The sequence below is a fragment of the Mus caroli genome, unplaced genomic scaffold (genome assembly GCF_978045245.1).
Source record: "Mus caroli unplaced genomic scaffold, Mus_caroli_1 scaffold_1, whole genome shotgun sequence".
Taxonomy (NCBI): Eukaryota; Metazoa; Chordata; class Mammalia; order Rodentia; family Muridae; genus Mus; species Mus caroli.
In genome coordinates, this window is record NW_028227256.1 from 131,684,236 (window position 1) to 131,708,247 (window position 24,012).

General features: G+C 53.5%; 1 protein-coding gene across 1 annotated transcript; it reads right to left on the reverse strand.

The window, feature by feature from the left end:
- Positions 1-1,993: 1,993 nt before the first annotated feature.
- Positions 1,994-22,598, reverse strand: LOC110294479 (receptor-type tyrosine-protein phosphatase V). Its single transcript, XM_021162739.3, has 36 exons — positions 22,432-22,598; positions 21,980-22,047; positions 21,412-21,488; positions 20,390-20,457; positions 19,948-19,996; positions 19,514-19,786; positions 19,083-19,352; positions 18,621-18,884; positions 17,672-17,926; positions 17,324-17,569; positions 16,915-17,190; positions 15,699-15,971; positions 14,072-14,335; positions 13,627-13,893; positions 13,036-13,317; positions 12,603-12,743; positions 11,897-12,107; positions 11,313-11,380; positions 9,681-9,807; positions 9,546-9,593; positions 7,906-7,999; positions 7,665-7,755; positions 7,475-7,551; positions 6,156-6,290; positions 5,442-5,564; positions 4,767-4,927; positions 4,511-4,646; positions 4,118-4,185; positions 3,881-3,968; positions 3,720-3,798; positions 3,567-3,643; positions 3,290-3,418; positions 3,044-3,160; positions 2,767-2,930; positions 2,397-2,532; positions 1,994-2,172 (listed from the first exon to the last, which is right to left on the reverse strand). Exons 4-36 carry the CDS (start codon positions 20,450-20,452, stop codon positions 2,101-2,103), a joined length of 5,124 nt encoding a protein of 1,707 aa, XP_021018398.1. The 5' UTR covers positions 20,453-20,457; positions 21,412-21,488; positions 21,980-22,047; positions 22,432-22,598; the 3' UTR covers positions 1,994-2,100.
- Positions 22,599-24,012: the final 1,414 nt, after the last annotated feature.

The window sequence follows — 24,012 nt, forward strand, 5'->3', positions numbered from 1 at the left end:
CTGCATAGTCAGACCAAGAAGCCAAAAGAACTGTGCTGTGCTTCCAGGGCTCCAGCTGCAGCTGTGATAGAACTACATGATGAGCCTGTAAGAAGGTCCCATAATGGCCCTCCGAAGCCACACAGGCCTGCAAGCAGAAGCCCCCTCTGTATTTACTCTCGCTTACCCCTTGCCTTCACCTTGACTCTAACCCCTCATACACATGCACACACAGACACACACACACACCATTCATGCTGCTCCAAGTCCCCAGCCAGATCTGGAAAATCACACTTGGGCCCCATTCCACCTCTGGAGCAGCCTTCTGAAGTGGGCTTGGGCAACTCAGAGCTGAGTGTCCAGCCTGCCCACAGGGTGGAGAGTCACTCTGGGGCCAACTCCTTGGACTCCTGAGAAATGCAGTACTGAAGAAAACATTAATTGTCAGTCCTAGGGGGTCACACGAACCCATTCTCACTTTAGGAAAGCTCCTAGCTAGTAGAAAGCCCCACTTTGTTTAAGTACACTTATCTTGTGTATGGGTATGATTGTAGAGACGGTTCAGTGGTTAAGAGCATTGACTGCTCTTCCAGAGGACACAGGTTCAATACCCAGCAACCACGTGGCAACTCACAACTGTATCTCCAAGATCTGACACCTTCACACAGACATACATGCAAGCACACACACACACACACACACACACACAAATCTTGTGTATGGGTAGTGTGGGCACATGTGCTATGGCACATGACGTAAGTATGTAACCAGAGACCAATCGGTGGGAGTCCATTCTCTCCATCACCATATGGGTCCCAGAGGTTGAGCTCAGGTTGTCAGGTTTGGCACCAAGCACTGGTGCCCACTGAGCTTCTGACAGCCCAGCCTCCCCTTTTGTTACTTAGTTTTTTTGTTACTTTTGTTTCTTGAGTCAGGATCTCCTGTAGCCCAGGCTAGCCTCACGCTTGCTATGTAGCTAAGGATGACCTTGAGTTCTGATCTTCTTGTCTTCACATCCTGAGTGCTGGGATTCCAGTCATGGGCTACCATGCATAGTCTATGTGCTATTAGGGGATCAAACCCTGGACCAGGATATCATGCATACAAGGCAAGAATTCTACAAACTGACTACCTCCCAGGAACCATAAAGCTTTCCTTCCACTTCTTCACGGAAGCAGATCATCGGACCCTTGCATATGGCTAAGAACCAAGTTAGCCAATGAGAAACCTGGCTACTCCTGCCGTGGGCGTGGCCTGTATAAAAGAAAGGAAGGCAGTGCAGGAATGGGGGAAACTTGGCAGGTTCAACCAGAGCCACCCCTGGTTCCTTACTTAAGGGTCACAGTGTGGCACTAAAACCTCTACCCTGGCAAGGAGCCTACGGTGACTGAGGATAGCCCCTGGAGGCTGGCAGATAGACAAGGGGTCCAGTGGCAGATGAGAAAAATGGAGAAAAACAATAAGTAAATGGGGCTCAGCATCACAGGATGCTAGAAGTAGTATGGTAGTTTGAATACACTTGGCCCTGGGAGTGGCACTATTTGGAGATATGGTGTTGTTGGAGGAAGTGTGTCACCGTGGACATAGGCTTTAAGGACCCTTGTCCTAGCTGCCTAGAAGCCAGTTCTCTGTTTACCTTTGAAACAAGATGTAGATCTCTCAGCTCTTCCAGTGCCATGCCTGCCTGGACACTGCCATGCGTACCACATTGGTGATAATGGACGGAACCTCTGAACCTGTAAGCCAGCCCCAATTAAATCATGTCCTTTATAAGAGCTACCTTGGTCACGGTGTCTGTTCACAGCAATGGAAACCCTAACTAAGACAGGTAGAAAGGTTGATGTCTGAATACACTGGAAAAGCAGAAGGTTAGAGAACAGGGAATACCTGGGAATAGTCAAGAGCAAGCCAGCTTTAGCCAACAGGCTTAGCTAGACCAAGCTCCGGCTGTCACCCATGCCCTAGATTGAAGGATGCAGAAGCAGACACAACCATGAGTTTGACCATGTCTCTTTATTCCCAGACTCTGCCCTTTGACAGCGTGAGGCTGATAGATCTGTTCTCCTGGGGAAGCCAGGCCTGGGTGGATTTGCTGGAATGTGATGCCTAGCAGGGCACAGGTCACTTCCCAGCTCGGGGCAGCCTATTCCTCAATGCGCTGTTCAGACAGTTGTAGAGGTAGATATACTGCTCCTGGTTAGACACAGGCAAGAAACCTCACCTACTTGCCCAAATCTGACGGAGAAGGCTCCCAGGGTTTTTCTAACCCCCTACTCCTTCAAGGACAGGGCACGGTGGTCCACAGAGCCACCTAGTGGTGACCTGGATGGAGTAACCTAACAGTCATCTGTGGCTGGGACAAGACCTGCCTGTCTTTGATCCCTTTCACAGTAAGCCCCTCCCTCTTTGCCTCTCACCAGCGTTGGGGTCTTAAGGCCACAGGCCTGTGACTGCTTCAGGGCCACACTGAAGACATCCACTGTGCGCTCGGTCCCTGCTTGCTGTAGCAACTGTTCCATAGCCAAGAAGGTGCCCAGCTGGTTTGTGCCCTTGCTGTAAATGACCTAGAGTTAGATGTGGGACCTCTGGAGATGGGGTAGTGTCCAGGCACATGGGGAAACCAAGATTAGTTCTAAGGACGAGGAAATAATGCTAGGCACTTGATTGGCCAGCCAGGCTGGAGAGAGCCCCACCAAATCCCTGCAGATGGAGCAGAGGAGACAGAGCCTTGGGAGACTACCCTTTGACCCATAACCCAAGTTAACACATGGCATTTGTCGATGGCACCTGGAGTGACTGAGCAGGGTCCCTGGCTTCTTGCTATTGCCCCGGGAGCAGCACTGGCCCACAGCATCAAGGAAGGTCAGTAAGGTATTAGCTGGGAGCTCACTCCCAGTCTTGCAGTGTGGAAACTGCAGGCATTGAACCTGCCTTTCCATCCCACTGTCCCCCTGGAGGAAGGGCAATACCAGCATTAGTGCTCCGGGAGGATGGCAGAGGGAAGTCAGCATGGGATTCTCGTATCACTGCCCTCTGCCCCAAGCCCTGTGATCTCAACACCTACATGTATAACTCTGATGAGGGTACTGGGCCAGCCAGCTGTGTTGCTCTCAGCCACTCTGTGCACTGTTACCATGTCTGTGACAATAGGCTGCATCTCCATTGGCCAGATGTCTTGTGGCTAGGACCAAAACAGTCAGCTTCCAAAATTTCCACCCATGTCCTAGCTGAACAGCTAACAACACCATATACTACTCCTCTCCCCACCCTGTTCCTGGAGCAACACATACTGTCCTTCCACTCGCCTCACCTTCTCCTTGGTATCAGGCAGGCCGAAGGAGACAAGCACGTAGGCGCCATGTTCCCACACCATTTCCCAGAGTTCCTTTGGTCCAGCTGAGCCAGTCAGCACCACATGGTCGCGACCAGACGGCCCACCCTGCAGAGCACAGTTTGTTGGTTCCCAGGGATTAAGGAGTCTCCTGACCATAATCCATCTATGCTATAAGCCCCTAGGACCCAGCCCCAACCCCAGGCAGGGAAGCACAAATAATCAAACAGGGCTGCAGGCCTCAGCATCGTCTCACAGGGAAGAGCGAGGCTTCCAGCACGTTATCAACATGGCTCTCCTCCACCAGGGCCAACTGCTCCTGAGAATGATGACCTGAGAAAAGATGAGGGGGATGAAGTTGCCAGGGGTCTCACATTCGGCATTTGCTCCACCCCAGTGTGAGACTCACAGGAGGTGATGCTGTTCTGATTATAGTCAGGAGGGGGCAGCAGAGAGCCAGTCTCATCCTTGATGGCCTGCTTCAGGAGCTGGGAAAGAGATGGATGGACAAGGTGAGGTTGGGCAGGGAGAACTGTTCTATAGTTACTCACTCCTCAGCTCAAAGTATACCCTGTACTCCTTCAAGAAACCAGCATTGGCATTGGCTGCCCTCTTGGCACAAGCTTGTGCAAAATTCATCACAGGGATGGGGCCGGAGCTGGAGGAGGGAGGAGAGAGAAAGCACTTGGTTGTCTAGCCCCTACTTCCGGGCCTCTCTGCTGGGTCTAGTGCTAGGGAGCTCAGAGCCTAGTGGGAAGCACAGGACACCAGTGCCCACCTGCCTGGACCTGAGGGTAGCTGACTTACTCAGAGGCATCAGAGGGCCCTTCCAGAATCTTGTTCAGCAGGCAGCTGTGCAGGAAGATGTATTGACTCTGCAGAAAGAGGGCACTGACGTGCTAAGTGACCTCCGTCCGGGAGGGAAGTAGCCCTGGTCCCAACCCACCAGGCAGGAGTGTAGCAAGTGGGGCTGGAGAGTCCTGAGATGTCTGTCTACAGTGTCAAGGGTGTCAGGGGCCAGTGCCTTCTCTCCTTTTACAGAAAGGCAGGTGGCAGTCAAGGTAAGATGATAGCCTAGGTGTGACCCTCACCCCTCTTCCGCATGCTCCCATGAGTAACTTTTCCTGCTCTCGTGAGGCCGCCTACCCTCTCCCACTCCGTTGGGTCTAAGCTGCCCAGACCAATACATGGGGGCCTCACCAGGGTCTGGATCATGAGGGGCCGGTGCAGCCGGAGTATATACACAGTGTTGAACACATCGACCACCTGTTCTTCCTCTAGTTGTCGCAACAGCCGTAAGAGAGCCACAAAGGTGCCTGTCCTGCCCACACCCGCACTGTAGGGACAGCCCATGAACACTAAGCATGGGAAGGGAAGGGTTCCTAGAAACCCAGATCCCTTCCCCTGCCCAAGGCTAGCCGGGACCCTCCACCTCACCCCCGCCGCTGGTCCTCACCTGCAATGCACCAGGATGGGCCCCTTGCCCTGAGTTGCCTTCACCTCCTCCTGCACCAGTTCCACAAAAGCGAGCAGAGAACTGGGAGCCTCGGGGACACTGTGGTCTGGCCAGGTTGTGAACTGCAGCTGCTTCACGCGCCTCTGTTTTTGCTCTGCACCCTGGGGAGGGTGGTGAAGGGCTGTGCTCATTTTCTGAATGCCAGAGCCTCTTACTAACCTCAGAAACCTTCCTCACCAACTCTTTACGGGCAGAGGCAAGCTCCTGCTTCACAGTACGGGACATTAGCCCATGCCCTTGCCCTGGTGTGGACCTCTGATCCTCCTCTAGTCTCTTGGTGTATCTCTACCTCCCAAAGATGGCCAGGCAGGGAGGCTATTCTAGTCTCTGGCTTTTCTGGTTCTAAGAGGTCACAGCATGTGGGAGCGAGAAGGAGGTTAGAGGGAACGAGGATCTTTGAGCCCAGCATAAGGTGGAAGGACCTGCTCTTTCTTTCCATCAGTGTGATCTTGGCTCCGTCTTTAGCCTTCACTGTGTCTTCTGACCCCCTCCCCACATGCTATCCCATCCTGTGCCCAAGAGCATATGGCCCCCATCAGGAGCAGGTCATGTGGAACAGGAGGGGAGTCTCAGCTTTAGTGCCCCTCCCACCAGCCCTGTCCCCTGGGCACACACGTGCTGCAGCTGAAATTCCCTCCTGGTCCACTCGTCCTCAGACTCCTCTGCCAGGAGGTGGGTGGTGATGTGACCGTGGGTGACAGGCGTGGAGTTGACTGGCCAGTAGTGCTCACACAGTACCTAGGAGTAAGGGGGTGCTTGTTAGGGCTGTTCCCTACTGTATCTGGTCTCAACCACCCCCACCCATATTTTTGGTCCCTGCCATTCTAATGAAATTCTTTTCTTTGCCTCCACCCAGATGTGAGACCATCTCTTTCAGAAGCTTCCTTCCCCTGCCTATGCTCCAATGCCCTTATAACCCCCCTTAGGGCTCTGTGTTGGCTTTGGCTCCCTTGGGAAGCTAGATAGCCCTGACTTAGGGAGAGTCTGGCCTTTTCTCATTGCTTCAACAGGAGGACACACTCAACCACCTTTGTTTGCTCTACGCCAGCCTTGTCCATGCACAGCACAGAGAAGGTGGCCTTGGGCTGTCAGAGGAGAGCCTTCTTTGCCCCTGTGCTGCCTAGAATAAGTGACCAGGAGGAACTAAATCAGACCAGGAACTTATGAACCCACTTGTCTCCCCGCCCCACTTCCTCCTCTTAGGTGATTCTCAGAATCCCTTACCAACTCCCAACTTGCCCACCTGCCCCAAGATCAGGAAGGAGGGCACTCCTGCGAGGAGGACATATGCCACCTGGTGGTGATTCTGGGAAGCTGCAGGGCACTCACCCGCCCGTTCTCCATGCCCACAGTTAGCATGATGATCACGTGGACTTGCTGCTCCCACACCAGCCGCCAGAAGTCCTCGAGCGTCTTTTTGAGAGGCCCCTGGGTGGCAATGATCTCCTGCGGGTGGCTATATCCCTAAGGTGTGGGTGCAGGGTAGGGGCATGTTACCAGAGAGTGTCTTGGCCAGCCGGGCCCATCAAACATTCAGCAGTGGTTATGATTATCTATGACCTACGGGAACTGTGGTCCTGGAGGGTGACCTGAAGGACACTGCCACCACCCACGTCCCACTGGGAAAGGGTGAGAAAAACATGCATGGGAATGTAAGATTCCCGACATGCTAGAAACAGTCTACCCAGCCACCTCCCCACTAACCCTGGAGTAACTTTGTTTTCTAGAGGCAGTGATTTATGATGTACCCCAGGCTGTCCTCGAACTCCCAATTCTCTTGACTCAGTTTCCCATATGCTGGAATTACAGGTGTCTGCCGTCATGCCTAGGTCCAGAGAGATCTTCCTAAAGCCAAACTAACACTTCCCCCCACCTCTTGTGTGTGTGTGTGTGTGTGTGTGTGTGTGTGTGCATTGTGCGTGTGCGCGTGTGCGTGTGTGAGTGTGTGTGTGTGTGTGTGTGTGTGTATTCATGTTGTGTATGGCTGCCATTTCTGGGCAGGTGGAATCAAAGCCTTCAGTGTGATAATCCACATTATTCTTCATCCAGTCCAAACCCACCATCCCACTACTTAACACTCTAGACACTCAACTCTATATTCTGCTAGACACACACGACCCTTGTGCCTTCCTGTCTGGCTGTTTTCTAGATGTTTCTATGTAGGGTATCCTTCTCCCCATTGATTATCAAAATCCCATCCATCCTTCAAGAGATCAAAATCTATCCTCCTCTAAGGTCTTTTTGATTATTCAAGTGTGCCAGGCTTTCCTGCATGTGCCTGAGTCTATGCATGTGCCTGAGTCTATGCTTGTCTTGTTCCTCTGACATACCACCTGTCACACTGAAATCTCATTCTCTCTCTCTCTCTCTCTCTCTCTCTCTCTCTCTCTCTCACACACACACACACACACACACACACAAAGACACACACACAAAGACACACACACAGACACACACACCATGGGCCTCTTTGTAGGTATGCCTCCTGAGGAACCAGTATAGAGCCTGACACACAGTGGACCTCTTGCCAGACTAGCCTAAAAAAGCATGGCTTGGTGATACTTCCAGACAACTACAATAGCTAGCACAGGACAGTGTCCTACAAAAGCCCAGTAGGAATGCCCCTCGTGCCTGCAGGCAGCCCTTACTGGGATGAAGTTGGCATTGATGTAGTCAGAATGAGGCTCTCCTGATAGCTGGGTCAGCCTGACCCTGGAGTGGTCATCTGCAGAGAGTACATGATATAGATTTGGAAGCAGCACATGTAGCCAGCTCCTCCTTAAGGCCAAGCTCCAACCCTCTACCCACACCTCCCTCCTGCTTCCAGCATTTGCTCACAAGGTAGCACGTGTGGGTATCGGTTCTTGGTGATGTTGGCAGGATGCTCAGCCTCTAGTCTGGGCTGGTCCTTGCCCACCTCCTTCAGCTCCTATGAAGTCAAGGCCCCGTTGCAGAGACAAACCCATCTCACCCCACAGCAGGCAGGGTGAGTGGTAGAAGTTAGGCTGCAAGGCAGATCCAGCCCAGCCCAGATGTCCCGGTCCTCCCTCTCCGGGACACAGGATGACACAGGACTTGCCTCAAATTCCTGGAAGAAGGCCTGGTGTGCACGTGCACTCTTGGCCTCATAGCTCTGCCGGAAGCTATGGCTGGGGATGGGCCGATGGGTCCGCCTGGTAGAAGAGGGAAGGAAATAGAATAGAGCCCAGCTTTAGGAGTGCATACCCTGCCCTGTCCCGGGAGACAGATGCAAAGCGACCTGCCCAATGAGGCAATGGAGAAGGCAGACATCGGGTATGCAGACGATGGCCTGCCCTCCCCTCCCTGTGGAGAACAGAAAGTTTCTCTAAGATCCAGCAGGCCCCCAAACCCATAGTGTGATAAAATGAAAAAGGGGACCAACAAGGGAGACAGGCCAGACACAGGAAGTCCGTACATGTGTGTGCCAGGGCATTTGGACACAGTAATTGTTGGTTGTTTAGGAGTTTCTTCAGTTTGGGGGATCAAACCCAGGGCCTGCACACAGTAAGCAAATGTTCTAGCTCTGAACTGCAGCGCAGCCTACATGGGATCACTTAACAGGAAGTCAGTAAGAGGGAAAGCGACCAGGCCTGATTCAGTCCACTCAGTTTCTCCAGGCTACATTTTCCTTTTTATAGTGTATTTTTCAACAAATACTTTTGTTTTTCTGAGGTTCACATGGTTTGTTAGGAAGCCGTTAGCAAGGACTAGAGAAGGAGAGTGTGATGTTCAATGGATGTACCACCTTGGCCGGACGTGGCACCCGAATTTTAGGTAAATGCTATCCTGGATGCTGCTGTGAAGATGTTTTATGGGTGATATTAACATTCAACTTCTCTGACAGACTCTGATTTTTCTTTAGAGCGTATCAATCTTTTGCCCTTGTTTCCTGAGACAGGGTCTCTCTGTATAGCCCTGGCTGTCCTGGAACTCAATCTATATAGGCTGGCCTATAGCTTATGGAGATCTTCCTGCCTCAGCTTCCCAAGGGCTAGGATTAAAAATCCTCCCAGCTTATTTGGGGGGAGGGGGACATATGAAGCTGTGGTCACATGAGGCTGGGGTCAGGGGTCACTCTCAGCCACTCTCCACTTTATGCACTGAGACAGTGTCTCTCAAAGGAATCTAGAGTTCACCATTTTGGCTGTTCTAGCTAGCCAACTTGTTCCTTGGACTGTCACCTCCCTTCGAGCCCTGACATCACAGACAGGCTGTGGCGGTACCCACCAGACCTCCAGTCCTCATGCTTACATATCAACTGTTTTACCCACTGAACCGTCTCTCCAGCCCTCTTTGGCCCTTTGAAAATAGCAGCAGTCCAGGCAAAGCCAATGAGATTCCCTCTTGTGAGATAGCCTTGTCCAGTCAGTTAAAAGCCTTAATACAACTAAGAGTGACCTGTCCCCACTGAGAGGGATTCCACCAGCAGACGCCTTCAGACCCTTCTCTGGGTCTCTGGCCTGCTACCTTATCGGATTCCCAATCCTTGATTCTATCTCTCCGAAACCCTTGACTTCTACGGTGAGAGTTTGAATAAGAGGAAAAAGAAGAATTGAAAGAGAGGGGCCACGTCTGGAAAGCCTGAGAAGATGGGGGCTAGCAGAGACGAGAGCCCCCTGTCTGGTGCAGCCCCAGAGCCTCACAGAGCCACTGTAGGGCCACTGCTGTTGTGTCATTGGGAAGTCTCAATGCACTCACCACAGGTTGTAAGGCATCAACTCCTGAGAAAAGCCATTCTTCTCTGACCTGTGACAGTGGAGAAGAGAATGGGAGGCAAGTGAAGGTCTCCCCCCATCACACAAGGCCTCCCAGTCCCACCTGCTTCCTCCTCACCTTGGTCCCTTCAGGCACAGCCTGCACAGCAAGCATAGCACTGCACACACAATGACGATGCAGCCCACCACAGTCCCCATCATAACTGTCAGGGGCATGGCCACCAGAGAGATGCTGGCCTGAGGCTCTGTGGAAGGCAAGGAAACACTGACCGGGGAAACTCACAACTGGTCCCACAGGCCATGCCAGCCTCTCCTGGACCTGGGCCTTCTAGATCAGTGGTTCTCAGCCTGTGTGTCACAACCCCTATGGGGTCACATATCAGATATCCTGCATATCAGCTATTTACATTACAATTCATAACAGTAGAAAGATTACAGTTATGAAGTAGCAATGAAATACTTTTACGGTTGAGGGTCAGCACAACATGAGGAACTGTACTAAAGGGCCACAGCATTAAGAAGGCTGAGAACCATTGCTCTAGACAGAATGTAGTAATATCCCTCCATGTTCCAAGAAACCCTGGATACTAAACAGAGCCCAGAAATGTCTGGACTGTCTGGGGCTTTGGGTAGACAGACAGCTTTCCTTCTAGTGGCTGGCCACACCCCACAGACCCTGCTTTCCTCCTGACACCCTTAAGAGGAATGGGGGTGAAGCCCTGGCCTCCTAGACCTTTGATGACTGTAGCACCTGCTGCAGTAACCAGAAGCCGCATCGGGCTCTTGAGCACCCACAGTGTGGCTACAGCAATTTAAGATCTGTGCAGTGTGAGACCACACGAGTGGCCAAAGGCTGAGGGGGGATGGAGGAGGGGTCACAGTTTTTATTTGTTTGGGTTTTTTCCGTTGTTGTTTTTGTTTGCTTGCTTTGTTTTGTGTTTTAGATAGTCTCAAGAATGACTTCCAATCAGATGTTTGAAGGCAGTCTTGAACTTCTGATTCCCCAGCCTCCATCTTTCAGATGCTGGGGTTACTGGTGTGGTCTATTGAGTGCTAGGAATCCAACCTAGGCCTTGGTGCCTGCTAAGCAAGCGTCCTACCCCAGACTCTCAAACGCCTTCTGATTTTGAAACATTAACTTACTTTTAACTATTCTCCTTTAAGTAAAACAGATGCTAAAAGGTAACTGTTACTTCTTTCTATTGCTTTTGTTTCCTGTTGTTTGTTTGTTGAGACGGGTTTCATTCTAAAGCCCTAGCTGGTCTGGAACTACGCAGACCAAGGTAGGCTTGAAGATTTGCCTGCTTCTGCCTTCCCAGGATATAGGGGAAATGAGATTAAAGGCATATGTCACCATACCCAGCCACCTATTTCTCTTTAGTTTCCAATATACCTACTAGGGTATTTATTTATCCCATTTGGCTACCTTGGAGTCTCCCCTAGGGTTCCTTCTGAACAGAGCTGTTCTTGAATGAAAGGGGTTTGTGGGTAGCCAGTTACAGGGAGTGGTGAAGGAAGGTGCCAGAGGCTGTACATAATGGCGGCCCCTTCAGAGTCTCTGCCTCTCCCATACTTGCTCCAAGCCCCATCCCAGGTCTGAAGTCTAGTGATGATGTTCTGGTCTCCGACACTGCCAAGCAGTTCTTGACTCCCATGAGATCAGTCCCTCCCACCGCCTCCCCTCTCCAGCCCTTTTCCCTCTCCAGCATCTAGCCAGTCTAGCTGAAACCCGGCCAGGTGCCTGGCCTACCTGAGAAGGCGGAGAAGGCCAGGATGGTCTCTGGAGAGCTGAGCCTACTAAAGGCTGCAATGCTGAACCTGGGACAAAGGAACAAGACTTTATCCTGGGAAGGAGACCCTTGCTGGCCACCTCAGCTAGCTAGCTTCCATCCTGTCGTATTTAGAGGCTGGATAGCCTGCTCCTTATCATCCTGCACAGACCATCTCTGGCTTCTCTTCTTTTTCCTCTGGCTTGTTCTGGGAGCAAGAGGTAACTCTAGATATAGGGAATCAGAAAGCCTTGGATTTTCCCTGGAAGTCCCCAAAGAATCTATCCCCCAGGTATTTTTTAACAAAAGAACCATGTATCTGGTGGGTATCCTCTTTCCTCCTCCTCCTCCTCCTCCTCCTCCTCCTCCTCCTCCTCCCACTCCCACCCCCACCCTCACCCCCACCCTCACCCCCACCCCCATCCCAGGAAGTGATCCAAATAACTGTGGAGTCTTGTGGACTGGCACTTGCAGTCTGTTAGGAGTCTGCCCCTCTATTGTTGAAAGAACAGGAACTCAGAGTGGAGTTTAGAGTAACTGCCCTCCCTACGGCCTGAGCCCTCACCTATACTGGAAGCCTGGCTTGAGATGCCCATTGCATATCTCCTGGGTGTTGTCACAGTCCTCTGTACCCACAGGTACTGTCCAGGATCTTGGCACAGCCCAAGGCTCTGGGTAGAAGGGGTTTGGGAACAGGAGAGCCAGGTAGGAGTCACGTCCTCTATAGTAATGGTCATACCATGTGTGGTTGATGGCTTCCTGGGAAGGCTGGGCCACTGAAGAGGAATGGGAAAGAGACAGAGCAAGATGAGCAGTGGGTCAGGACAAACACCTACTTTATCCTCAGTAACAGCCAAGCCCTTTCCTGTTACGGACTGGCCCTGGCATTGGCTTTTCATGCAGTCTCCCTCCCTAGACCATCCTTCCTGCCTTTGCCTCTGTACCCATGCTCTCCCTGACCCTCCCCTGTGTTCTTATGCTCTCCCTGACCCTCCCCTGCACACCAATGCTCTCTCCAACCCTTCCCTGCTCTCCCCAACCCTTCCCTGCTCTCCCCAACCCTTCCCTGTTCTCCCCAACCCTTCCCTGTTCTCCCCAACCCTTCCCTGCACACACATGCTCTCCCTGACCCTCCCCTGTGCTCTCATGCTCTCCCCGACCCTCCCCTGCACACCAATGCTCTCCCTGACCCGTCCCTGCACACATATGCTCTCCCTGACCCTCCCCTGTGCTCCCATGCTCTCCCCAGCCCTTGCAAGCCCAGAACTCACGTGTCATGTTGATGGTGGCAATTATGCCATACCACTGGATCTGCCCGTCATCTTTACCAAACATGCCACGTGTGACTGTCACACCCATCCCTGTCCCCAGCTCCACCTGGGGGGCCTCAGCTAGCTCTGGGGGGTGCCAAACTAGGGAAAAGGAAATAAAGGCTTCAACTCAGCACTAACAATCAGCCTTCCAGGGCACACCAGCACTACCCAGCATTCTCATGACACCTGGCAACACAAATGGCTCATGAATAACTTAATAAGGCCTGGGAGGGTTCTTGGGTTAGGGCACGATGCTCCAAAATACAGGACAGGGGTCAGAGGAAGGGACCAGGTCTGTGGGCAAGGAGAGCCGCAGGCAGCTAGGCTCAGTAGAGGGACGGCACCAGTGGACAGTAGACAGGGTGAACAGAAGACCGTGGAAAGCGCCTACCCTCAGCAGAAGTAGTGCACACCAGGGTAACCGCCCGGCTCCACTGGTGATTCCCACCCAGCACAGTGAGGCTAAGGCGGTAAGAAGTGGTGGGCATCAAGTTGGGCAGCAGAAGCGCATCCTCCGAGGTGTTGACCTGGAAGACAAAATGAGCGCTCCCTCCTGGCACCAGTTGCTCTACCTCCACCAGACAGACAGCCACATCTCCAGCAGGCATCGTCCAGTTCAGGGACAGGTAGGTGGCCTCGGGTTGACAGAGCACATCTTCCACAGGGCCAGGCTCTGAAGAAACAGAACACTCACATTGTTAGGTGTCCGTGTCGGGTGAGTATCAGGGACTCTCAAAACCAGAGGACACAAAGGGCTACCATTTATGGCCGTGAAAGGGACAGCAGCGTCATGGGGAAACGACTTGTCTTTGGGGTACCCTTGCCCATCTGAAGAGGCATAGATTGGGGCAGGGGTGAGCCAGATATCTGCCTGGGAAGAGCGGATGATTTAGAGCAGAAGGGCAAGCCTCTCAGGCATATCACCCTTCCTTTGAAGACATCCACAGGTCTTAAGAGAACCTAAGACAGATGGGGAACGTACCTACAGACAGCACCACAGGGTGAGTGGAGGCCTGGAGTGGCCCCGCCCAACACTTCACAGACAATGAAACAGTATGGCCTGGTGTAAGATTCTTTAGCATGAGGAGCTCTTGGCCTAGGGACAGCGGTTGCTCCCATGAGAGGTGTCCAGCATCTGAGAGTTGGGCATGGCATGTCCCTTGCCCCAAGGGACCACTGGGCCAGGCCAGGTTAACCACAGCACTGCCTGCCTGCATAGAGGCGAGCAGCTCATTGGGTGTGAGTGGGTCTGTGGAGAGAAGGCAGAGGTCAGCCAGGCCCTTGGTCCTAGTCCTGAGAATGCCTCACACAGTGCTGGGGCTGGCTGACCTCATTCAGGGTGTTTGGTGTGGAGCTGAGAAATGGGATCGAGTAGAGTTAATGTGACCAGGGGTCTCCTCCCCCAGTGCCTTTCACACCCCACTCACAGGTCCAAGCAGAAACGTTGGCTGCTGCAGTGTAAAGGGGCCCAGCCCAGGAGATGGCTTCCACTTTGTACTTAGTGCCAGGAGTCAAACCCCAAAAGCTTGTGCTGTCTGCCTTGGGCCCCACGATGCTGGTGGCTGTCTGAACGCTCTCCTGGTATAGGGTCACTTGGTAGCTGCTCCGGTCCCCAGCAGCGTGGACCCAGGATACGTGGAGCTGGGTGGGCGCTTCACTGGTCACATTTACCAACGTAGGAGCTGAGGGGGCTGCAGAGAAAGTAGATGAGAGAACACAGATAGAGATATAATGACCTAAACTAAGTGTCCCCCCCCACCATCCCTGTTCCCCCCATCCTCGGCCCCAGAGCCTAGGAGTTCAGTGCAGCTCAGGACAGCAGGTGAACCTAGACTCTGAGACAGATTTACACCTATGTTAAGCCACTGAGATGATCTCAAAGCCTATCACTCACTCGGGCCCTGCCACCTCCCACTAGGAAGCAAAGCTAAACTCAGCAGACCAGGGGTGATGGATGGATGGATGGATGGTCCTTCCCAGAACCTACATACAGCCAAGGAGTTTGAAAACCCATATGTCAGAGGATGGTCATCTGGGGCCTAGCCGCTGACTCATCCACCTTCAAAGCCTGGGATCTGGAGTCAAGTGAGCTTGGCCTAGTCACACCATAACAGACCTCTTTACAGATAAGGAAACTGAGGCTCAGGGGAGCAAAGACTTGTTCTCTGAACCAAGCCGCAGCTAGAAGCCTGGTTTCCTGGCTTCCAGGCTAGGCATCTTTATACCTTGTTCCCCCAGGTGTCTGAGGTCCTACAGTCCTTAGTGGGGGCGGGGGGAGGTGTAAAGGACAGAGATAGTGCCCCAGGGGAGAGAAGGAAGTCAAGGGGGGGCACAGGCAGGTGTGGAGAGTCCCTATGTAGGAGAAGGTTATGCTGGGGACAGGAGCTCCCACCTCCTCATTTGTCCCCAAGAGCTGTGGGCTGAACAAGCCCAAGACATCAGGTTGGTGTGAAAGGGGGAACTCCAAACCCACCTCTGCAGGCCCTGGGAGCTCTTTGTGGGGTGCTCAAATATACTCTGCACCTCTGTGTTTCTGTGCCCCGCCCCTGCTATGCAAAGTTGGGGTTGGCTATATCAGAGAAACTATTCTCTTCATGTTACCTGAACAAAAATCCCAGCCTTCCGTGTAAGGCTAAGGAGACTAGAAAAGGTTATCTTCTCTCGTTGTGCCTCAGTTCCCTCCACTATAAATCTAGATGACCACAGTGTCAGCTCCTAGACTTGTCACGGTTAGGTACACAAGAGAACACGGGTAGAGCAATATGCAAGGAGCCCAGTGAGTACACTATTGTTATTAATGGCTCACACTCAGACTGCATTAAAGGGACATCCCAAGAATGGCGTGGCACTGTGCAAGGGCACAAACACAAGAGTCCCTGGGGGGGAGGGGCTGTGAGAAAATTCCTGGTGCCTCAGGACCAGGAGGCAGACCCCCACAGAGGTCCAAGGCCACATGTGACAGACCCCACAGACAGCCTAGCTGCCTTCTCACAGTCTCAAGAGTCCCTGAGAGCAAAAGACTGGGGAAGGAGTCTGTGGTAGGGGAAGACTCACGTGTCCAGCCTGTGGTGTTGGCACTGCTGCTCTCCTCCGACCCCCACAAGGTAGACAGCTGTACCTGGAATTCATAGCCTGCAGGCAGCTGGGCCCAGGAGAAGTTCTGGGCCTCCTGGGATAGGATCTTCTCACTTTCCAGTGTCAGGGGCCTCAGCCTGTAAAGCCGTAACTGAAAGGCATCCCTGCCACCCAGTGGGTGACACCAGGAAGCCCTCAATGCTGCAGGCTGGCGGGCAAAGCCCAGGCTCAGGTTGGTGGGAGGAGCAGGGCCTTTGAGGACAGGAAGAGACAGAGTCAGGACAATGTGAAATTGCCTTCCATGCTCCCCAAGTTCCAACTTCCGGAAGGCTCTAAGATGACTGTTTTGCCTGCCCAGGATAACCTCTTGCAGAGATGGGACCCAACACCTGCCCCTGCCCCTGCCCCTGCCCCCTTGACCCTTGACTCTTGCCCTATGCCTGCCTCCTACCTTGAGGTATGCCAGCTCCCTAAACACATGTCCGGTTTCCTTCTCTTGCCTCCAGTACAGCTAGCTCAGTGCCTGCTCCCTCACACTTCAGGACCCCATTATCCCCCATTCACTGATGGGTTGATGTGGTGTCTGTCAAAATGCCTCTAAACTGTGGGCCCTTGGCAAGCTCAGGCCCTCCACCCATCATCCTGTCTAGCCACATGGGTTTCTTTTTCAGTTCATTCCTGTTCCTTCTCCGGGAACCCTGTTCTGACCCCCTATGCAGGTGTCTGTCTATGAGTCTGAGAAGATGCAGTCAACCCACAATAAAATTCCTGATAATCAGCCATTTTAAGGTATAAGAAAATAGTTCACACGCCATGCATATCCCTACTAATCTATATTTGTTATAATATAATGTGTGAAGTCATTACATCATCAGCATATGAACTGTGTTTGTCAGTCTTCCTTTCTGGACTTGTTCATAATCTAGCCTTAGCAACGAGTGGCATTAAAGAGGTATTTGTAAGGAGGAATAAAGAGGCAGAGGGATGCATGGATGGGTGGACAGGAAAGGGGGGCATGAGGGGGCACATAGATGGGTAGGCATAGCTAGCCAACCATGTGACCCGGGGTAGAAGGTGCTTGACTCAGGAAAGGCCTCTATTTTCACTCACACCACAGAGAAGAGCAGAGAGTAGAGGACACAAGGCCACATGCACAGGGCCGGGCAGCCTCCCAGGGACAGGTCAGGAAACTCACGGGTACAACTGTGAATCTTCTGAGAGTCAGAGCTGAGGTTCCCAGACCAGGCCCATGCTGACACGGTGTAGCAGGAACCAGGTACCAGAGATTTCAGAGTCAGGCTCGAAATGTCAGGGCCCAAGTCAACAAGGTCACCAGGTGACCTCTGGCTGCCATCCTGATGCCAGGTGACCTTATAACCTTCCATCTGCCCTGGCGCTGGAGCCCAACCTATAGTCAGGTCAGATGGGCTGTTCCGGCTGATGATCTCCAGAGACTGTGGTGGCAGGGGACCTGAAGAGGGGGCAATTTGGCAAGAGGCCATGTCATAGTCCTGTGATGCCATCTTCCCAGCTCTCCTGAATCCCTCCCTCACCCTATCTTCCCTCCAGACCCAGGCCCAATGGACTCGCACACTGGCACTCACTTGTGTAGCCTGTGAGGCTCTGAGTGATGTCTCCCATGGATGAGGCAATGTCCACCCTGTAGCGCGCTCCGGGTACCAAGCCACAGAAGGTGACATGAGTGGCACCAGAGGACACAGAGATGTTCCCTAGGAGGCCTGAGGCATCAGCAGAATAGAGCAGCGCCCGTCTCCCAGGTTGCTTAGTAGCTTCCAGTCCTTCTAGCCACAGTCTGGCACCAGGGACCTCCATGGGAAGTACAGCAGATTCTGGGGAATCAGCAGGCCCCCAGAGGGTGAGGCCCCTGATCCCTATGGCTGCAGATCCCCTATGCAAGCCCCCAGCCTGAGCCCTGTTCCAACCAGACTCACCAGCCAGCCAGATACTGCCCTCTACCCAGGCATCATAAGGTCCAGCTAGAACCCTCAGCCCCAAAGTGTAGTGTCCTGGGGGCAGGGGCCCTGGGAAGACAGTGTTGCACTCCTCAGGACCCAGAGTAGTTGTACTCTCCACTGGCCCACTTAACTTCAGTACATAGCCATCCCGGGCTCCCTGCCCTGCCTTCCAGCTTGCCCAGAGCTCATTCCATAAGGGGGTCAGCACCAGGTCAGATGGGTAAGAGGGATCTGAGGAGACATGGGTAGACACAGTGTGTGAGAAAACTCATTCTGTGCTCTAACCACTACACATACCTGCCAGCCTCTTGTTTGGGGTATTACTAGCTTCACTCTTCATACTCCAAATGAATGCCAAGTCCTGGCAGCTACCAACCAGCCATGGGCAACGCAACCGTAACAGAAACAAGGGTATATCAAGTACTCATATCTCTGCAAGCCAGTATGGCCCGGAGGATTCTACACAGGGTACCTCCCACAACACTAACCCTAACTAAAACCCAGAGAAGGTAAACAATATGCCCAGAGACACACAGCCAACGGGTAGCAGAAACTGTTAACCCCCATGCAACTCTTTCTCACAGTGAAAACATGGTGTCATGATGGCAGAGACAGGTGTCCAGCCTAGGTTCAGAGTCAACCACATTTATACCAAGTATGCTCTGCTCTCTCTGTGCCTAGAGTATTATAGGGCAGCAAGACCTTTATCCAGGTTCTTTGGGGATTCAACGAAACCATCCCCAGGAAGTAGCAGGCTCAGAGTGTACCTGGAAAGAGTTCAGTTGATCACAACCACTACTATCCCCTCAGGCTATCACAAGTCAACCAGAGGGCCACACCCTTCCAGGGCTTGGAGGAAACCCAGCTCTTCACTACTTGGCCAGAGGAGAATGGAACAGCCTCTGTGTGTCTCCTAGGCACTCACAGGTCCACTCAGTGGCATTGGGTCCCCAAATCTGGTGGGGCCCAGCAGCAGCACAGATCTTCAGTTGGTAAGGTGTACCCGGAGACAGGCGAAGGAAGGTGTGGGTTGAGACCCCTTGTCTGACCACTTTGGTCAGGTTGGTACCCTCTAGGAGGTCTGTAAGTATCAGGTGAAACCAGGTGGCCCCTTTAGAGCTGTTCCAGAAGGCTTGCAGGCTACTGGTACCCAAGGCACGTAGTGTTAGGTGATCAGGAGGTACAGGCTCTGCAGGAAGCATAGATAGAGGAAGCCAGGCTTGAGGAAGGACTCTGGAGCAAGATGCTCACACCAGTTTTAGCATGAGGGATCCCAGACTTCAGTCACACTGGGACACATCACCTACGAAGTTCCAGACTCAACATCACTCTCACATCCCTCCTAGTCTAGCTGCTACCTGGGTCCCTGGCCAGCTACCCACCTTACCTGTCCATTGGAGGATGCTAGTCTTCGCATGGAGACTGCCAGCCCAGGTGATAACCTCCAAGACATACTGACTACCTGGCAAGAGGTCACCAAAATTGTAAGACAGGGTGTCAGGGGACACAGAGACATTACATGCCAGAGTTTGGGATTCCGGGTGGTAGAGGAGAAGTTGGTAGCTGTCTTGATCCCCAGAGGCATCGCTCCATGAGGCTTCCAGGCTGGCTGGGCTCCCAGTGCTATGCAGTTGCAGTCCACGGACCACTGTCGGGGCTGTGACAAAGAGCAAGAGAAGCACAGAGTCTGTGCAAAGGGCTGGCCATCCTAGGAGCTGCCTCTTGGTTTCTCTGAGTCCCCCTACTAGTCCTCTAGAGCAGCTGTCACCTTCTGTCCCAACCCCATGTAAAACCACCCTCAGCTTGCAGGCTTCATACCAGTTTGAGCAGTGAGGGTAATTGTGACATTCTGCCAACAGGGTCTTAGGACAGTCAGTTCCAGCTGGTAGCGACTCCCTGGTACCAGGCCATGGAACTCAAAGCTGGACTCGTTGGTGTGAGCCTGGAGCTGTTGCCCTTCTGGAAAACCTGACGAGTTCATACCCCTGAGGCAGAGGGCATAGTCAAATCCACCTGGCTCTGCAGCTACCCAGCTCAGAAACAGGCTGGTAGACTTTCCACGGCTGCTGACGTTCACACTCAGAGGTGGACCTGGAGGACAGGGGTGGATACAGTACATTCACACTTTCTGCCCTGAAGAAGGAAGGCAAGTCAAGGGACCAGGGGCAAGCAGGGTCTAGTGGTGAAATCAGCCCTATGACCCACCTACTGCCCACATCCAGAGCCCTCTCCCTCTCTCTAAAGACACCTACCTCCACCGTGCCTGTCTGGGCTCCCATCCAAGGATGAGCATACATCTTCCTGTAGGGAGGAGAGGAATGGAGGAAGCAGATGTGTTGAGGCCTCTGGAGCACCGGCCTCTGGGAAAGCCCATGGAGTGAGGGTCCAGACCAGAGAAAAGATTCCCTGTGTGTCTGACTCCCACACACTGACTGCCACACACTACTGAAGAGACATTTCCTGAAAGCACTGTACAGGCAGCAGCAGGCAGTAGCCAGCAGCCAGCAGCCTGGAAGGCTGGAACATTTTTTTTTTTTTTTCCTTCCCTGCTTCTGTGCTGGCCTGGGAGGGAAGGGAACGGTTTCCCTCTGCCATAATGAAGACCAGCTGTGGAGCCCCATAGAGAGGTGGGAAGCCTAGACATGCCCCAGAGAACAGACCCACCCACCCCACCCTGCTCCATGCCCACCTTACCTGGGCCAAAGAGTCCTGGAGCCAGAGGAGGGTAGCTAACAGAATCGGGGGCCTCATCTTCATAAAGTCTGCAGAGGCAAAATAGGGAGGCAGAACTAGGTCCCCTCGCTCTCCCCTTTGTCCTGGTGGCTGGCAGGCAGGCCAGGGTGGGAAGGGTGGACTTTCAGATAGGCAGCAGATCCTGACCCCAACCCAACCTGCTCTGGGAAAGGCTGCGAGGTGGAAGAGAAGCAGCGTCTGGCCCTAAGGGAGCTGCAACTCTCAGGTGGTCCACAAGCCCACCTCCTCCCTCTGCTTCTCTCGTCTCCACTGGCTGTCAGCAGTCAGCTCTCCAGGAAGAAAAATTGCCCTGTGCTCTTGGGGAAGACTTGCAGGGGCCTTGCAAACAAACACACAGAGCAGAAGTGTCTGCTTCCCCCACACTGTCTCCAGAATAGGCCTTGGTATCCATTAGTGCTTTCCCCTGTGCCTTCCTGAGAGATAGTGTTAGTGTTTCCAGGGGTGAGGTTTCAAGGCAGGCATGAGGGTGGCATCCTGAGTATATGAGATGGGCGAGCCAGCTGTGTGTGACCCCTTTGCCTAACCTGCTCCAGTAGTCACAGGCACAGAGGAACATCATGTGCATAGAGCTTGCCTGGCCTCTGGAGCCCGTCTCTCACATCTCACTGCTCAGAGGAGGAAGCTGACATTGAGAGGGTCCAGCCTGGGGTCCACACATACATGGTTGTGTGTGTGAGGAAAGAAGCTGGACTTGAACCCGGGACTTCTGACTCCATCAAGCAGAGAAGGCAAAGGGTGTTTCCCATCCCCAGCTCAAGTCCTCTATGCTCGGAAGCTTCTGGGAGTGATTGGCATCCTGGGGTTTTCTCCCCTCTCCTCACTTCTACTTCAGTCAGCAGGACCCACCTGGCTCCCCTGCCCTCTCCGAGCCCTCAGACACCGCAGAGACCCAGCGGAGGCCTGGCAGACCGAGGACACAAGAGCTCAGCTCTGCCTGTACCCACCCACAACCAGCTGCTCACCTGGTGCAGCTCACCCAGGTGCTCCTGTGCCAACTCAGCCGTGGGAAGGGAAGGAGCAGAGTCAAAGGCTCTGAGCCCTGGGAAGGAAGCCCAGAACTCAGTGAGCAAGGGAGGGGGGTGAGAGGCTGTGCGGACAGACAGAGCTACAGACTCTGAACACCAAGGCAGACTAGCCTGCTTCAGCAAGTAGCTCAGGCCTGCACCAGAAACCAGCTCTGCCTGGCTGCCTCCTCCCTCTGCCCAGCACCAGGGGCTGCTGCCCGCCCCACCCCCTACCACAGCTCCATCCAGCCCCAAACCTCAGAGCCGCCCACCGGCCTGGATAGGGTCCTGGAAACTTAGTACTGCAGACTCATCAAGTTTTCCAGGCTGTATGCGTGTTTGAGTGAGTGTGTGTGTGTGCGCGCGCACGTGTGCGTGCTCGTGCACTCAAACGGGACACTTCTGAATGAGGCAAGGAGTGGAGCTAGCAAACAGAGAAAGCCGGGTATGGGGGTGTCTCAGGCCTCAGTCTGGCCAAGATGTAGGGGAGAGATCCTAACCTGGTCCTTCATCAACCCCATCTCACCTGGGGACACTTCACTCTGTCTCTTGTAGCAGAGTCTGTGAGGAGCCAGGAGCATCTTACTTCAGAATCTGTATAGAAGACACACAGAGTGCATGGGGTGGTGTGTGTGTGTGTGTGTGTGTGTGTGTGTGTGTGTGTGTGAAGGATTGGGATCCCAAAGTCGCTAAGAGAGAGGCCTGTGGGGACAGAACATGCTTCGTGGCTAGTCCTATGAACCAGCCTTGGGGAAGTTTTAGGTCGTAGAAGGCTCTGCTACCAGCCTTACCCTGTTAGAGCAACCTTGGGGATGAGAGATAGGCTCAGAAAAAGGTTAAGAAAGCAGCGCCCCCCCCCGACCCCCACACCCCGGTCAAGATTCTCTATTCAGCAAAAATATATTTTTCCCCCAGAAGCCACCCCCACAGGCAAACCCACATCCTCTGCCTAGAAAACCGCAAGGTCCTGAAGCTTACCATCTCAGTGTGGAGTGAGCTGACCAGGAGGCCGATGGAGACCGAGGGAGGCAGGAGGTCCGGTCCTGGCATCCCAACTTCCAAGTGTGAACTAGCCCTGGTCCCTCCCGACAGCTGTTGTAGGCTGCTCTTCCAGCTCCTCCTCTGCTCTCCCACAGCCTGAAGCCAGGCCTTGGGCATCCCCCACACTAAAGGAAGATAATTACCAGGCAGAAGAGAACAAGTCACCCCCTCTTCCTCCCACAAACTGGGGAAGGTCACCAGGAAAGGGAGAAGATCCAGCTTCTCCTGAGGGACTGGAGGGGACAGCCACTAATGTGCTGGGGGTAGGGGTGCATAAGCCAGCATCAATGATAGCAGTGGGAGGACATAAAGGGCCCCTGGGGGGGAAGGGCCATTGTGGGGCAGGTGTCCATCCCTCTGGCCCTGGGAGAAAGGGAGGGAATCCCTTTCAGCTTGAAGTCATTGTGCTGGGGCACTGAGCTCAGCGGCGGGCACCGCGGGGCTACTTCCTGGCACTCTAGGAAAGGTAAGCATAGTTCCATGCTGAGCTGTGCCATTGGTCCTCTGCACCAGTGACAAGGAGTATGGGAAAGTCTGAACACCTGCGGGCACCAAAAAGATAGCAGGAGGAAAACTGGGTCAGGAAGGGGCACCTGGGACAGCTATCACGGAGGTACAGCCTGGGGCACGCTGGGGTGCCTCAGCCTTCGTGCCACGGCTTCACCCTGCCTCCTTGGGTGTCTTCCTGGCTCCTCCTTGGTGAGCTCTGTCTCCCCCACACTACCAAGGACAAGCCTAGGCTTGCAGGGATGAGAAGGAAGAGCTGCCTCAGTATTTGAGGGGGATGGAGGCAGTCAAGAACAGCCACCTCCCATCCTGGGACTTCTCATCCTGTCTGTATCCACCCAGAGCATCCCAGAATGTTACAGGGTGACAGCTTTAGCCTTTGGGGACTGGCAGCTATCCGGTTCCCCAAGAGCTGCAGCGCACAAGGACTTCTGGGAACTTCAGGAGCATTAGCTATGGGAGTTGTGGCTCCTGGCCCCTGGGGTGGAAGTAAAGAGAAGACGCCCGGTATCAAGGGGAGAGAGGCAGAGAGGGAGAAATCTTAGGCTAGCCATAGAACCACAGGTGAGGCTCCAAGTGGGAGTCTTGCTCCTCTCCACCTCTGGCCAGGATCTAGGCATGACCGCCATTCTCTGAGCGTTCTGAAATGAGGAACTTTGCCCATGCTGGGCTGCTGGGAGTGACTCCTAGACTCTCTTCACTGCCTGAGTGGAACTTCCCAAAAAAAGATGATGGCTGACTGGAAAAAGGAAGGGGAGGAAGGAAGAGCCTAGACAGACAGACAGACTCAACCTCCCTTCCACTTCTACCACCAGGTGGGGCTCCCTAGCTCTCAGTTCCAGACTTTCCAAGTGCTGGGGCTGTGGACAAAGTACTTCACAGGGCTCTGTCTTCCTGACAAGAAGGAAGGGAGGGAGGGAAGGAGGGAGGGAGGGAGGAAAGGAGGGAGGGAGGGAGGAAGCTGGTGGGGAACCTGAGACTATGGGAACTTGGCCAAGGTCACATGACCAC

Coding starts and splice junctions, on each gene's coding strand:
- LOC110294479 (XM_021162739.3), bottom strand. CDS start 20,452: ATGAAGATGAGGCCCCCGATTCTGTTAGCTACCCTCCTCTGGCTCCAG. Junction 12,744..13,035: donor GTGCACTACTTCTGCTGAGG/GTAGGCGCTTTC, acceptor CCTTTTCCCTAG/TTTGGCACCCCCCAGAGCTA. Junction 7,756..7,905: donor CCTTCTTCCAGGAATTTGAG/GCAAGTCCTGTG, acceptor TTGACTTCATAG/GAGCTGAAGGAGGTGGGCAA.